The sequence below is a fragment of the Pyxicephalus adspersus genome, chromosome 4 (assembly GCF_032062135.1).
Source record: "Pyxicephalus adspersus chromosome 4, UCB_Pads_2.0, whole genome shotgun sequence".
Lineage (NCBI taxonomy): Eukaryota > Metazoa > Chordata > Amphibia > Anura > Pyxicephalidae > Pyxicephalus > Pyxicephalus adspersus.
In genome coordinates, this window is record NC_092861.1 from 145386785 (window position 1) to 145399829 (window position 13045).

Below are 13045 nucleotides of genomic sequence, written 5' to 3' on the forward strand. Positions count from 1 at the left end.
GTAGGTATCCTGGGGGGCTTTACGTTCCCATTCATAAACAAACAAATTGAATTTTTACATAACATAAAGGGGTTGTCTACCCTTTTATGTAAAGTGAAATTTCTGAGTTTAGGTACACTTTCAAGTTTGGAAAGCTTTGTATGTTTATTGAACATTTGTACAGTATTACAGTGTGACATTTTCCCCCTTCTGTGTGATTTTTGTGCTTCCTTCTTGTGTATGGTGAGTAGTCTTATATCTGACACCTTTCTGTAGTTTCTGTGAGCAGCCTGTGCTGGACTGGGTAGCACTCACAACCTGTCTGTATCATGGTCTAATTTGTATGTTCAGAGATTCACTTCTGCAAACATCAGTTGTAACAAAATGTTTTTTGATATAGTGTTGCTTTTCTCCTTTTTTGCCTTGGTGATTGTTGTCACGGAGAATGGAACTGAAGGAATATTAAAATCTAAATATGAAATTGTTGTTGGATCAAGTCAGATCTTCCAGTGGGGCGATAACTATTCATGAGGAGATTTCCATGACTTTAGAAAGTTATAGGAAGTTTCCTGCAAATAGGGCATAGATGACCGAAATGGAAATTTTTCTACATGAATGAAGTACAAGTATAATTAAGCAATAGACTAATGTTTTGTACATTGCATAAAAGCACAAGTGCCTTATGAAGTAAGTGTCATTTAGGCCTTTTAAAGAGGAACTAAATCCAAAGTGCCTAAAACAAAAAAAATTCACTTACCTTCAATCCCGCAGTGCAGTCCGACCTATCCGGAGGTCTTTGCTGTCAGGTCCCGCCTCGTCCTGGCATCTGTCCGCGCGCCAGGCGCCGCCATCTTTCTCTGTTTTTCCTGGTTCTTCATCCTACGTCACCTGACCCGGGCGCGAGATCGGGTAACGTAGGATGGAAAAAAAAACTTGCCGATCTCACTGTGTATGCGTGAGATTGGCACATTGTTTTCCCCACGAAAAGGATCCTTCTGCGCATGCCCGAGATGCTCAGGCATGCCCAGAAGGAACACCCAGGGAGCCTGACGTAGGTATCCCGGAAGGCTTTACGCTCCAATTCATTCTCGATCGCCAAGGCCAGGAGTCTGCAACCTGCGGCTCTGGAGCCGCATGCGGCTCTTCAGCCTCCTTGTTGTGGCTCCCTTCGGCTGCCGCTGGGAGATCTCTGATGGGGGATTCCCTTCCTCCCAAGACACTGTGGAGGAGGGGGATTCCCTATCCGGTGTTCTAATGAAAAAAATCTACCAGTGAAATAAATCTACCACGGGGCGTGTACAAATGGGTGTGTACAATGACATCCCCCTCCTTTGAACCCCAATTCCTCTGGAATGGGGAGATGTACAAAACCAAAAATGTAGGTGCAAGTGGGGGACACCTGTGACTAACACCCCCTAAAATTTAATTGTTAGGCTATCATCAGAACATAAAGAACTCTGCCCATCAAAAAAATCCACCGTTACACATTGCTGGAGGCACCTGAACCCCAATTTCTCTGGAACAGGAAGGGGGTACAGGTGAACAAAATTAGAGGTGCAAGTGGGGGGACACCTGTGGCTAACACCTGCTAAAAATTCATAAAAACTCTGCCTATCAAAAAAATCTACCCTGTTACACATTGCTGGAAGCATCTAGCATCTGAACCCCAATTTCTCTGGAACGGGGGGAGGCGGTACAGGTGACCAAAATAGAGGTGCAAGTGGGGGACGCTTATGGCTAACACCACCTACAATTGAATCGCTAAGGCATCGTCAGAACATAAAGAACTCTGCCCATCAAAATAATCTACCCTGTTACGTTAGAAGCCCCCAGCTAATGTAACAGGATGATACGTTAGAAGCTGGAGGCTTCTAGGGGCATAGTTCAGTGTTTAATTTATTTCAAAGTAGGCCTACACATGCACACTTGTTGTAACAGGTAAAATTAAAAAAACATTAAAACTTTTAAAAGTTTATAAACTGTGTTATGTTTTGCGGCTCCAGACTATTTTTCTTTAATGGAAGAGGAGGCAAAATGGCTCTTTTGATAGTAAAGGTTGCTGACCCCTGGCCTAGGCGACCAAGAATTAGGGGGCAGTGCTGCGCCCTTTTTTTAAAAAATTTTTTTTTGTTTTGTTTTTTTAACATAAAAGGGATGTCTAACTTTCTGCGTTTAGGTGCCCTTTAACTCATATGCAGTAATATTAGTGCAGTGTTATTTTCAACCGCTAGAAGGTGAAATTTACAGGAAAAGCTAAAAACAGCCTGCTTTTGTTCTGTCTTACATTTTGTGACTTCCTTTTATTACCTCTGACTATTCAGTTTACACTTTTCTTTACAATATAGAACAGCCCTGGCTGAAGCGGAGCTGGAATATAATCAGCAGCATGTCAGCCGTTCTGTCTATGCAAAGTTTCCATTACAGAAACCACCTCCCAATCTGGCATCTGTAATAGGTAATATGTCTGCTTTCTTTCGGTTTTAAGTCTGTGGTTGTCTTCATTATGTTGACTGCCTTAATGAATACAGTTATATTTGTCGTTATATGAGTTATTCCAGTTGTTAACATTGCATCAATATGTATAATTTAACCCCTTTAAGTGGCCCTGTTGGAAAAATAAAAGTGACAGAAAGGATGTACCTGTGAAATGAAAATGGGAAATACTGAATTCTCCCCCTGCAGCTGGTTCCTTCAATTGGCCTCCATATCCTAACATGACATAATAGTAACCAGACACAGGAGGTCTGTGTAGGACATCAGTCTGTACACAGGGACGTCTTTTATAATTGGGGGCAGTGGTGTGGGCTAAACTAGCAGTTTATAGCAGGGACCTGATAGAGGTCAATGGATCACTAAATATTATTCAATTTTGGTTTGTATTATCTGAAAAAGATGATGTTGAAAGTGAATGGAAGAAATCTAATTTGTGTGTTATTGTGCACAACAAACCTAATACAATGATCTTTCATTTGTAGATGGCACCACGAAGGTCAGTGCTCTGATTTGGACAACGCAACCATGGACCATCCCTGCTAATCAAGCTGTCTGTTATATGCCAGCTTCATCGTACGTCAATATTGTTTATTGTTACTACTACTACTCTAGCATCCTTCCTTTTCTAGCTGTCAGCGTAAACCTCACTACCCTACAAGGAGCAGACATCCTTTTTGCATATCCCTTGTTCTGACTGAATATGGAATACAATCACTCCCTCTGCACTACGGTGCCATTTATTTCTTTTAACATCCATTCACACTAGCTCCATATGTGATTCCCATAATCCCCTGAAGAAGCCAAGAAGGCGAAACGCATTGGGTCTCAAGTAGCATATGTACTGTCTTAACAAGTGCTTCCATCCGCAGTATCTCTAATATGTAACTATGGATCTTATATATAAGTAGTCTCTGGGTTACATATGAGTTAGGGACTGTAGGTTTGTTCTTAGGTTGAATTTGTATGTAAGTCGAAACAGGTAAATTATTTTTATGAATGCAATTAGGACAGATGTTTGTCTCAACATATTATTAGGCAGCGTGGTGTCAGTTACTGTATAAAATCCTCACTTTGAGTTAATCACAAAAAAAGCAAAAAAAAAAAAAAAATCTTTATGAAGCCTAGACATTCATTAAGTTCTGGAGCAAGCTGTGCTTTAATATGCAAAAAGAAACAACTTCAGAGTTTGTCTTGGTCATTAAAGAGTTACAAGAGGCTGCAGAAAGAGCTCAGTCCCCTAAGATCACCCACAACCTCAGCTGTGTTTAGCAAAAGATTTCTTCTACAAGTCATTCAAACCCCCCGCCCCCCATCAAGCCTCGTCCTGCACACGAGCCTGCAGGGAAGCTCTGTTCGTATCTACCGGTAGGAGTTGTCCATATGTCGGATGTCCATAACTCGAGGGCTACCTGTATCTGAATAGGAATAAGCCATTAAAGACCATAGGAGACCATAAAATTTTATTGTATCACGGTTGTGACGAACGTTGTAGTTGTCACTAAGACATATATATTTTGTTGTTACCACAATACATAATTGCCAACAGAACCCATTCTCTAACCTTTTTCTTGCCTTTACATTTATTGCTACTGTAATGGTTTACAAAAATGTAATTTGAGTTATCTATACAGTTTTTCTTTTTTATTTTGGGGGAAAGCAGGTCATTATCAAGTCTATTTTAGGACTTTACCTCACAATTTGGCAAAATGTTGCACATTACTGAACAGGAAGCAAATATGCAAAGTAATGATCAAATATAGCTGCCTTACGTACATATAAACTGTATATTGTTTCAGTTCATTCAGAACATTAACACTCATGTAATTAGGTTATACTGATCACAAAATGTAAACATTATTGAGGGTTTTGCTTCTCTATTTCTAGATATTCTTTGGTGAAGTGCCTGACTACTGGAGAGCTTTATATCTTGGCTGCTGATCTTGTTGATTCTACAGCACTTTCCCTGGGAACCAAGTTTGAAATCATTTCAACATTTAAAGGTGAGGCTGCATTTTACACTGAAATACAAGAAGAAGCTAGTGATATGATTGGACTCTTTCTCTCTCTCACAGCACACTGTTCTTTATTTTATTTTAGACATGAGCCAAGCAGAGGGCATTTTTTGTAAAGCATCTTGCTGTTACATAATCTGCAAGTTCCCCCTGTTGGAAAGATTTAAATAATCATTCTGTAATCTTATAGCAAATAAGGGTGAACAAAGTAGGGTCAGTACTTCTGTAGGGTCAGTTTATTCAGCTGGGTTGTAACCCCCCTAGCGGTAATCCCGAGTGTGACTCGAGGTGGATTTTCCATGCAAAAAGAGGTAATCACGAGTAACACTCAGGGAAGCTTTACACTTTTACACAAAAAAAAAAACACTTTACTTGCGTTGGTGTCCCCCTTCATCCTGCTGGCCCCTGCAGGTCCTGGGGACACATCCTTCCTCTTTGATCTTCAGCCCCGAACAGCAGAGACGATTTCCGGGGTTTCTCAGTGACGTCGCTGCTGGCGGGAGGAGTGGCAGGAAATTCAAATAATTTTGTATGGGATTCAATACAAAATACCGTATTTTCCGGTGTATAAGGCGACTGGGCGTATAAGACGACCTCCCACTCTAACCAATCAGTTGGGGGTCGTGTTATACGCCCAGTATTGTACTGTTGCTTCTGCCTGTCAGATCTCGCTATTGTGCGAGAACTGAGAGGCAGAAGGAACAGTACAGTACTAGTTCTAAGTAATGAATGGGCGCGTTCCAGTGAAGAGCCAATCCAGGCTCTCTGCTGGAGAGCCAGTCCAGGCTCACGTCCTCCTGTGCAGGCTCGCGTTGCTGCACAGGAGGACTCGCTCAAGCTGCACAGGACGCCGGGCGTGAAGGAGGACTCGCGGGGACGCCAGACGTGAAGCAAGCTGCAGTTAAGTATTGGTACCCGGCGTATAAGATGACCCCCGACTTTGGCACAGATTTTTCGGGGTTAAAAAGTCGTCTTATACGCCGGAAAATACGGTAGCTGTATTGAGTCCAATACAATGAAATCTTTGTATATTATATAAATATAATTATATTATATATATATTATGCTACTGTACAAGTATACATTTTCCACTATTTTTTATTTGTTTTTGTTTTTTTACTGATTTTTGTGTTCTTTTTATTTAAAGTTTATTAATAATAAATTTAATAAATATTTGACATATTTCAGTGAGTTATGCCTAAGAATTATAGCCTACAATGTAAAATAAATTTTCCATGCAAAAAAAAATGTAACGCTTTTTGCATGGAAATACAGAGAGAATTAAAACGCGAAGGGGGGCGGGTAAAAAAAAATGTGATCTTTGCTAATATAAGACATGGCAACAGGTTCACTTTAATGGCACCTCCAACTGTAGCACTTTCTGACCTTCCCTTTTCTCCAATACTGTTCCATTCAGCTACTTTGAGTAAAGAAAAGTTATGGACACTCCCAGGTAGGTGTTATTTGCCCCCCTCCTACTTGACTACACTGGTTATTTGGTTCTGTGTTACCCAGTGTTGTCACTGGGAGTTTTAATTACAGTTCATACTTGGTGGTATAAAATATACACAAAGCTTTTTCCCTTAAGGTGAAGGTGAGTATGTGCAGCTGATGGGGCCAGCATTAAAATGAACCTTTTTGTTCTGCATGGGCACAACGTATGTCTAAGTTCGAGAGAACACAGACCGTTTACATCAATTCTCACATAAATTGAATGTTCCTACAGTCAGTCAGATAGCTGGTTGAAGTAAACCTTTTCCTTTAAAAACAAGAAAAATAAATGGAGTTACCTGATCATCTAAAATGCTAGGCATCTGGCATTTGGGCTGCACTAGATACTGAACTACTGACCTTAAATATCTAAGAAGATCAGGAAAATTAGATTACAGTCAGATGTCCTTATTTGTATGCTTTTAAAATTGACATCTAGGCAGCCACCATTTTCTAAATGAAAACCACAGCTGCCATTAATAATCTTTTAGATTAGGTTGTGAGAGGAAGCTGAAACACTGGCTAAAACCCTTACAAGCATGAGGTTTACATACAACTCATTACCAACTGTACATTTGATGGGAATTTCTTCTCTATCCATAGCACTGCAGACCAACACTGTAAACATCTTGATTACCTTTAAGACCATTACTTTTTTTTTTAGTTTTATTTCAAAGTTCTCTTTTATTGTTGAATTTTGCTAATGCTGCTGTTTCTCATCTTGCAGGGTCGGATCTTGAAAATGGAGTGTGTGAACACCCTACAATACCAGGGCGACTTTCTCCATTATTGCCCGCAAACCATGTCACCATGGGAAAAGGTACAGGCCTTGTGCACACTGCACCTGCTCATGGTGTTGAAGACTACAGTGTTGCCTCTCATCATAAGTTATCAGTGGTAAGTTAAGGTGGTCTCATAGAAATTTCACAATATAATCAAAGTGTGCTAAGTTTTTGTTGTTTTTTTACACCAAGCGTCTGGCTTTTAAAAGTGATTTGAGCAGTTGTGCAGTCATGCAGTCACTTCTAAAAGTGTAACTGCGACCTACATCTATCGTGTCCTAGGCCTACATTTCCATCGTTGGTGCCTAGGACTCATGGTGGGCATCAGGATGAAGATCAGAAGGGGGCCAATATATTTCTGTTCTCTCTGGATCTCCACTTTGCTGATCCCAGTAGCAGTCCTCTATGAGCCCTTTTAAGTTCATAAAAACCTCATTCACTTTGACATGGAAGCAGTAGATTGATCATAGTTTCAGTAGAGTGTAGTGGTGGAATTGGGTATCGGCTGCACAATGTGTTCTGATAGGATTCTGACTATATTCTGATAGTCATAAGTCATTACCACAGTCTTTAAGGTCAATTTTTGGGGGGGAAGCCAGTTAACCTAACTGCATGTTTTTTGAATATGGGGGCAAAATGGAGTACCAGGAGGAAACCCACACAGACAGGGGCGGACCTGCAAACTCCACGCAGATAGACTCCTGTCGGAGAAAAGAAATTGGTTCTAACCTCTGAGCCACTGTCCTATTCTAATATAGAATTAAAAGAAGCTTGATCAGTGAGGTCAGAAAATAATGATTCTACAGTTATCTAACAGATAACTGTACCTCTTGATGAATTTTTGTTTATTCAAATATTGAAACAGGCTCGCACAGACTTTGCTGCACTTTTCTCCTGGTAACTGTGCATTACTTTTTTATGTACATTTGGCATTTTTGTGGAAAAAGTCAAATTCAACATTGATCGATTTAAATCAATCTATTTTTAACTATCTTTACACTTTATTTTTTGCATAATTTGCTGGTGTATCTAATTTTTGATAATATTAGTATCTGATCCTAAATAAAGCTGAAAAACGCCTAATAATTTTGTTTGTCTCCTTTTGGAAGGGCTGCCTGGTGGATGAAACTGGCTGCTACACCTCTGAAGCAGGTGCTGACTTAGAAAAGAAAGCCGTACTTGAAGATGGCAATGAAGCTGGTATGTGTTATGTCATTCTGTAGAGTTCAATGCAGTGTCTGGGATAGCTCTCTATAGAGACAAGCTGAGCTATGATTACTGACACTTTGTCATAAGTAACAGATCAGCAATGAGTCTGCGTACACACGTCAGATGATTCTCGTTCAAAATCCGCCTCAGGGCTGATATCGGACAAGAATCTGGCGTGTGTACAGTGCTCGTCCTGGCGGATCCACAGACGATAAACAGTCATAATGAAAGTGAAGGGTAGAGAGCACAGCGGGGTGCCACTCTTTCTTTCTCCCCCCTCACCTCTCCTTCGAGCAGAACCATATGTACATCACTCGTCCATGTATAATGCAGTCTTTTGACGTTAGAAAGGATTGTGAAAGATCCTTTTCAATGACAAATATTACACTTGTGTACATAGCCTTAGTCTCTTTACTACTTTACCTGGGTGCACAAGCACCATTGTTGTAGGTTCATGTCTTCAGCTTGTGACATGGCTAGCTTGGACTGGACTACATGCCCAATGTTCCCCAGCGGTCAGTGGGCTAGCTACCCTGAATCTCAGGTGAGCTGTCAATGTCACTCGCCAATGTATGTACACATCCAAAGGTTACGATGCGGCTTCTTCACTGACTTACACTAAGCAAAGTTTGTCCCCCTTAGGACAGGAAGAACTTATTCTGGTAGGGTCATGTGTTAAATATGTAAAGAAAGCTTGTATTACAATAAGGAACTTATTTGTAAATGATGTAAATGTGTTTTTTTCCAGTCATACAGATGTTACTGGGTTCTAAGAACCTGCTGAAGGAGGAGAGTTTTGTACATAGCTACCCATATGACTGGAGGACCAAAAAGCCTGTTATTATTCGTGCCAGTAAACAGTGGTTTGTCAGCACCTCCAACATTAAAGACAAAGCTCAGGTAAGAGACCAGTCTCTTAAAAGGCTGCTTAGATTGAGATCCTAATTGTTCATAATACGTGAGGTTTTTCTTTATCTAATGCCACCTGTGACTTACAACTTTTTATGCTTAAACTGGGTCATCAACATTGCAACCTAGAGAGTAGCCAGAGTCAGTTGGATGTCAAGGAAACTCATCAGCAACCTTTATGCTTCTGCAGGGGAATACCTCCTGTTACTTCACAGGGGTGGATACACTAAACCGGCGGTCGCCAACTTTTCGGACCTCATGACTACTAAAGTCATAATTTTAAATCCTGCGGACCATTAATATGAATTTTTTTAAAAAGATAAACACATTTGTAAAAAATTGATCTTCCTAATGGTGCTGACAAGGACTGTGGAGTCTCTAATTCATGTATCAGCCCACGGTTAAGTGAAGTATTACTATTGGTATTATTATCATTTTTATTATTATTATAATAGTATTACTATTGTTGCATTATCTTTGCAAAATATTTGTTTGCTTTTTCTCACTCATTACGGGTTTATTTCATTTGAATCTAAGACCGAACATGAAATGATAGTTATTAAAGTCAAACTATTTGATGCCATTAAATATAACAGTTATAGAAAATACACAGCTAAGGTCATACTTACATAAAAGTACATCTGAGAAATAAACAAATAAAATAAAACAATCCGATGGGAAACTGTATTTGCGGAGCGGGGTGACTGTTGGTGGCAACAATACTGACGCATACAGCTCCGCAATGGTTGCCTCATGCATATTGATACTATACTGACGTCACGCTGAGCCTCCCTTGTTTTTCCGTCTCTAGTACAGTTTATGAATTTAGTGCAATATTAAGGTGAAAGTTGTCATTCAGAATATAAGAATGTATTAGAATGTTAATTTTTTTTTATAATTATTAAAGCATAAAAATTGCCAAAAATGTCTAAATTTTTCTGTGGACCACTAAAATTCCATGGACCACTGTTTGGCGACCGGTGCACTACATAATTGCAAATAGTGTAGCATCTCTGTGCCTTCTGTTACCCTTATCAATTTTAACAGTATAGTTGCCTAAAGCTTGCCATGCCATGCCTAAAGCTACGTACACCTGCAAATTATTTGGGCGACGATCATTCGCTATGTATTGTGAGTACAGACGTTTAGTGACCTTGGATTGTTCTGTGATACACTTTCTCCTGTACATGTCACTTCCTACATCGTTCAGTCGTTGATCGTTCCTTTTCTAACGACAGTTATTGCACGTATGTAAATCCCCATTGCGACGCTTTATTTTTTTGACTCTCAAATTACAGAGGTCAAAGAGGCTGTTATATGTTGTTACTTCATTACTTGAGCTGCAGTACCAGGAAGAACCTGTAGGCGTTGCTTTCTGCAAGCTTTGAAATGACTGCTCCTTGTCCTTATAAAACTCGCAAGGTTTGTGTAAAGGAGTCTGTGCTCCTGTTTGATGTTTATTTGTTATACATTCATATCCCCACTCTTGGTTGCTACTTTTATTCGTCAGATCACCTAAAATTGTAAATTTAGCCATAGTTTGCCAGTCCGCGGCTTCTTGCGTGGCTTGGATATTATCACTGCAAGATTTTCTGTTTTTTGATCCCAATTTAATTTAGGGTGAGTGTCGTTAACCTGGTTCCCCTATTTAAACTCAGATAATACCAAAAAAATGGTTGTGCGCCTAATCCTTTAACGTCCAGTGATTGGGCTATATAATAGAAATTGGGAAAAGAGGAGGAGAAAGCAGGCTTTTAAGGCACATATATGTAGTTTAATAATACCTTTATTAGAATACACAAATTGATGTTAAAATGGTACAACTGGGTAACCCAACATATAGAAGGGTGTGGAGTATTCAATCTGCTCACAAAGTACTAAGCAATTATTAGAATTGACAAACTTGGAAGCAAAGGGTCACATAGCGGGTTCCAACCCAACGCGTTTCGCCTTTATGGGCTTCCTCAGGGTATTAGGAGACCCTAAAATGTGTACAATGTGAGGATTAGACCAATGCAGAAAAAGCAGTATAACGTTTAATGGTCCAAGGTGAATATACCAATCAAAAAGGCAGTTTGGGTGCTATGCCAGTCGCTGTGTATAATTGTTGCTGAAGTGATGATATGAATTAATTAACTTCAAAAAATGAGGGTTTCTTGTGGAGTATAGGTAAAGTATGTCCTGTGGGTCATCTAGATGGTTTTGAAATATTTCTAATTAGAAGGTTGACCAGTTTGAGGGGGTTTTGCTTGTATAAGTACATTGCTGTGGGATCTGTAATTGGTACGTCAGTTCTTGAGTTAGTAGACACTGCACTTATTAGATGTTCATTAACCAATATTTGCAAGAATGCAAATAGGGTAAAATAATTGGATACTTTTTCATTAAACGAGTTGTAGTATAGTTGTGAGGGTGGGCCGTCGGCAGCTGTCCCCAATTTCTTCTTACCTTTGTGTTTTCCAAACCAATTTCTGTGTCTGGGTCTTCCAGTTACATTCTTCATAACAAAAGAAAATTAAAAAATCTCATAATCAGCAGCAGCTGTGCAAGCCCCTATCATTTTAAGTGTTCAGTCTATTATAACTGAATAATTAATACCATTATTAGTATTATCCATTACCTATCACAACCTGGATTGTGTCTGCCAGGACTTGTTTTTCATACATTATTTATTGACATGAATACAGAAAATGTATTTACCCAGAGGAAAACTAAAATGCATGCTGTATGTGGGTTACTGATGGATGCCTCTGCTTTGAATGATGTATATAATATAGATAAGAACTCTATATAATTATAACAATGCCATTTATTTTTTTTGTCACAGGAAGCCTTAAAGAAAGTGAAGTTTGTTCCATCTTCAGCCTCTAGCCGAATGCTGAAAATGCTTGAGGAGAGAACGTACTGGTGTATATCCAGACAGCGTAGTTGGGGGGTCCCTATCCCGGTATTCTATCATAAAGAGACACAAGAGCCACTGATAAACAGGTAAGCAATTTTTGGTTTATAGGACTTTCTGGTAGATATAGATATTGGGTTAATTTTTGTTTTTGAAGTATTAGCAGGTTTTAGAGATTTAAACAAAATGCCAAATAATACTTTTTCTGTGCTTTTCTCAGGACCTTGAATATATCATGTATACCCGTGTATGCAAAACATGCAAGTTTCCCCAAACTAGAGTGGTAGTGTGTTGAGCCTAGGCTACTAATTCAGTACCCCTTTACCTATCCAGGTTACACTGGTTACATCCAAATGAAGTGTGGACCTACTGTAAAAGGTCATTTGGTTGCAGTAGCACCCTAAGCCAATCGACAGTATTGTTATTGGATCCTGTATTCATCCAATACAAATTTCCTGATTTTTATCCTAGAATTAGCAGACAAACCCTGCCATATTATCAATCAAGTGCAGAAACTATTGCTTTGTACATGAATTGGCACTGTTTTGTACATATACTCTTTATTTATGATGTTCAATGGATATAAGTGGTTATGAAATATTTTTAAGGTTCCTCTTGTATACCCAAAATGTATTACCCAATTGTCATTTTATGTATGTAAGCGTGTCAGTAGTGGGCATGTCTAATATTTTTTTTTACTAATGTGGATAAAAGTGGAGTCTTTTTTTTTCCTAATTATTTTATTACCTTTATTACTATTGCAGGGGGTTCTGATAAGCCCTCTATTATGCGAGAGGTTCTCTTGTTGGAGACATGGGGGGTCGATCTGTTGTTTACATTTTTACTGTTCTCAGAGCACTTCCTAGTAAACCTTCCTCAGTCCCATAGCTGTTTGCTTTGTATTAGACATTGTTGGGGTTGATGTCACCCTGTTCATCATTTGACAGTATTTTGCTTATGGCTGCTTAGGCCTGAGCCCTGCCTCACTGGAGAAGGTCATGTGCTCACCCATACTTACCTAGAGGACCCCAAAGTCCTCCTCCACCTGTAGCTCATATAAATCTGGGGGCTAGACTCCATAATCTTCATCTTACCCGACTATTACAAAGGGATTGTCTAATTTGCAACTGAGCATAACCAGGATAATTCAGTAAGGAGGAGATCAATAAATATGAGTTTTTTATTCTCTCATAACTTTCTATGCTGCAACCACTGCCCTGGTCCTGAGAGTCAGGTGAGCCTATGGTCAAAGTGACAGATATTTAGCAGCA

General features: G+C 39.5%; 1 protein-coding gene across 1 annotated transcript in view; it reads left to right on the plus strand.

The window, feature by feature from the left end:
• IARS2 (isoleucyl-tRNA synthetase 2, mitochondrial) overlaps nt 1-13045 on the plus strand; it is a 47607-nt gene that overhangs the window by 6890 nt on the left and 27672 nt on the right. The window contains exons 5-11 of the mRNA XM_072410295.1: nt 2296-2434; nt 2955-3045; nt 4357-4472; nt 6703-6872; nt 7867-7957; nt 8715-8866; nt 11703-11863. Of these exons, the coding sequence (XP_072266396.1) occupies nt 2296-2434; nt 2955-3045; nt 4357-4472; nt 6703-6872; nt 7867-7957; nt 8715-8866; nt 11703-11863 (920 nt within the window). The remainder of the gene's footprint in view (nt 1-2295; nt 2435-2954; nt 3046-4356; nt 4473-6702; nt 6873-7866; nt 7958-8714; nt 8867-11702; nt 11864-13045) is intronic.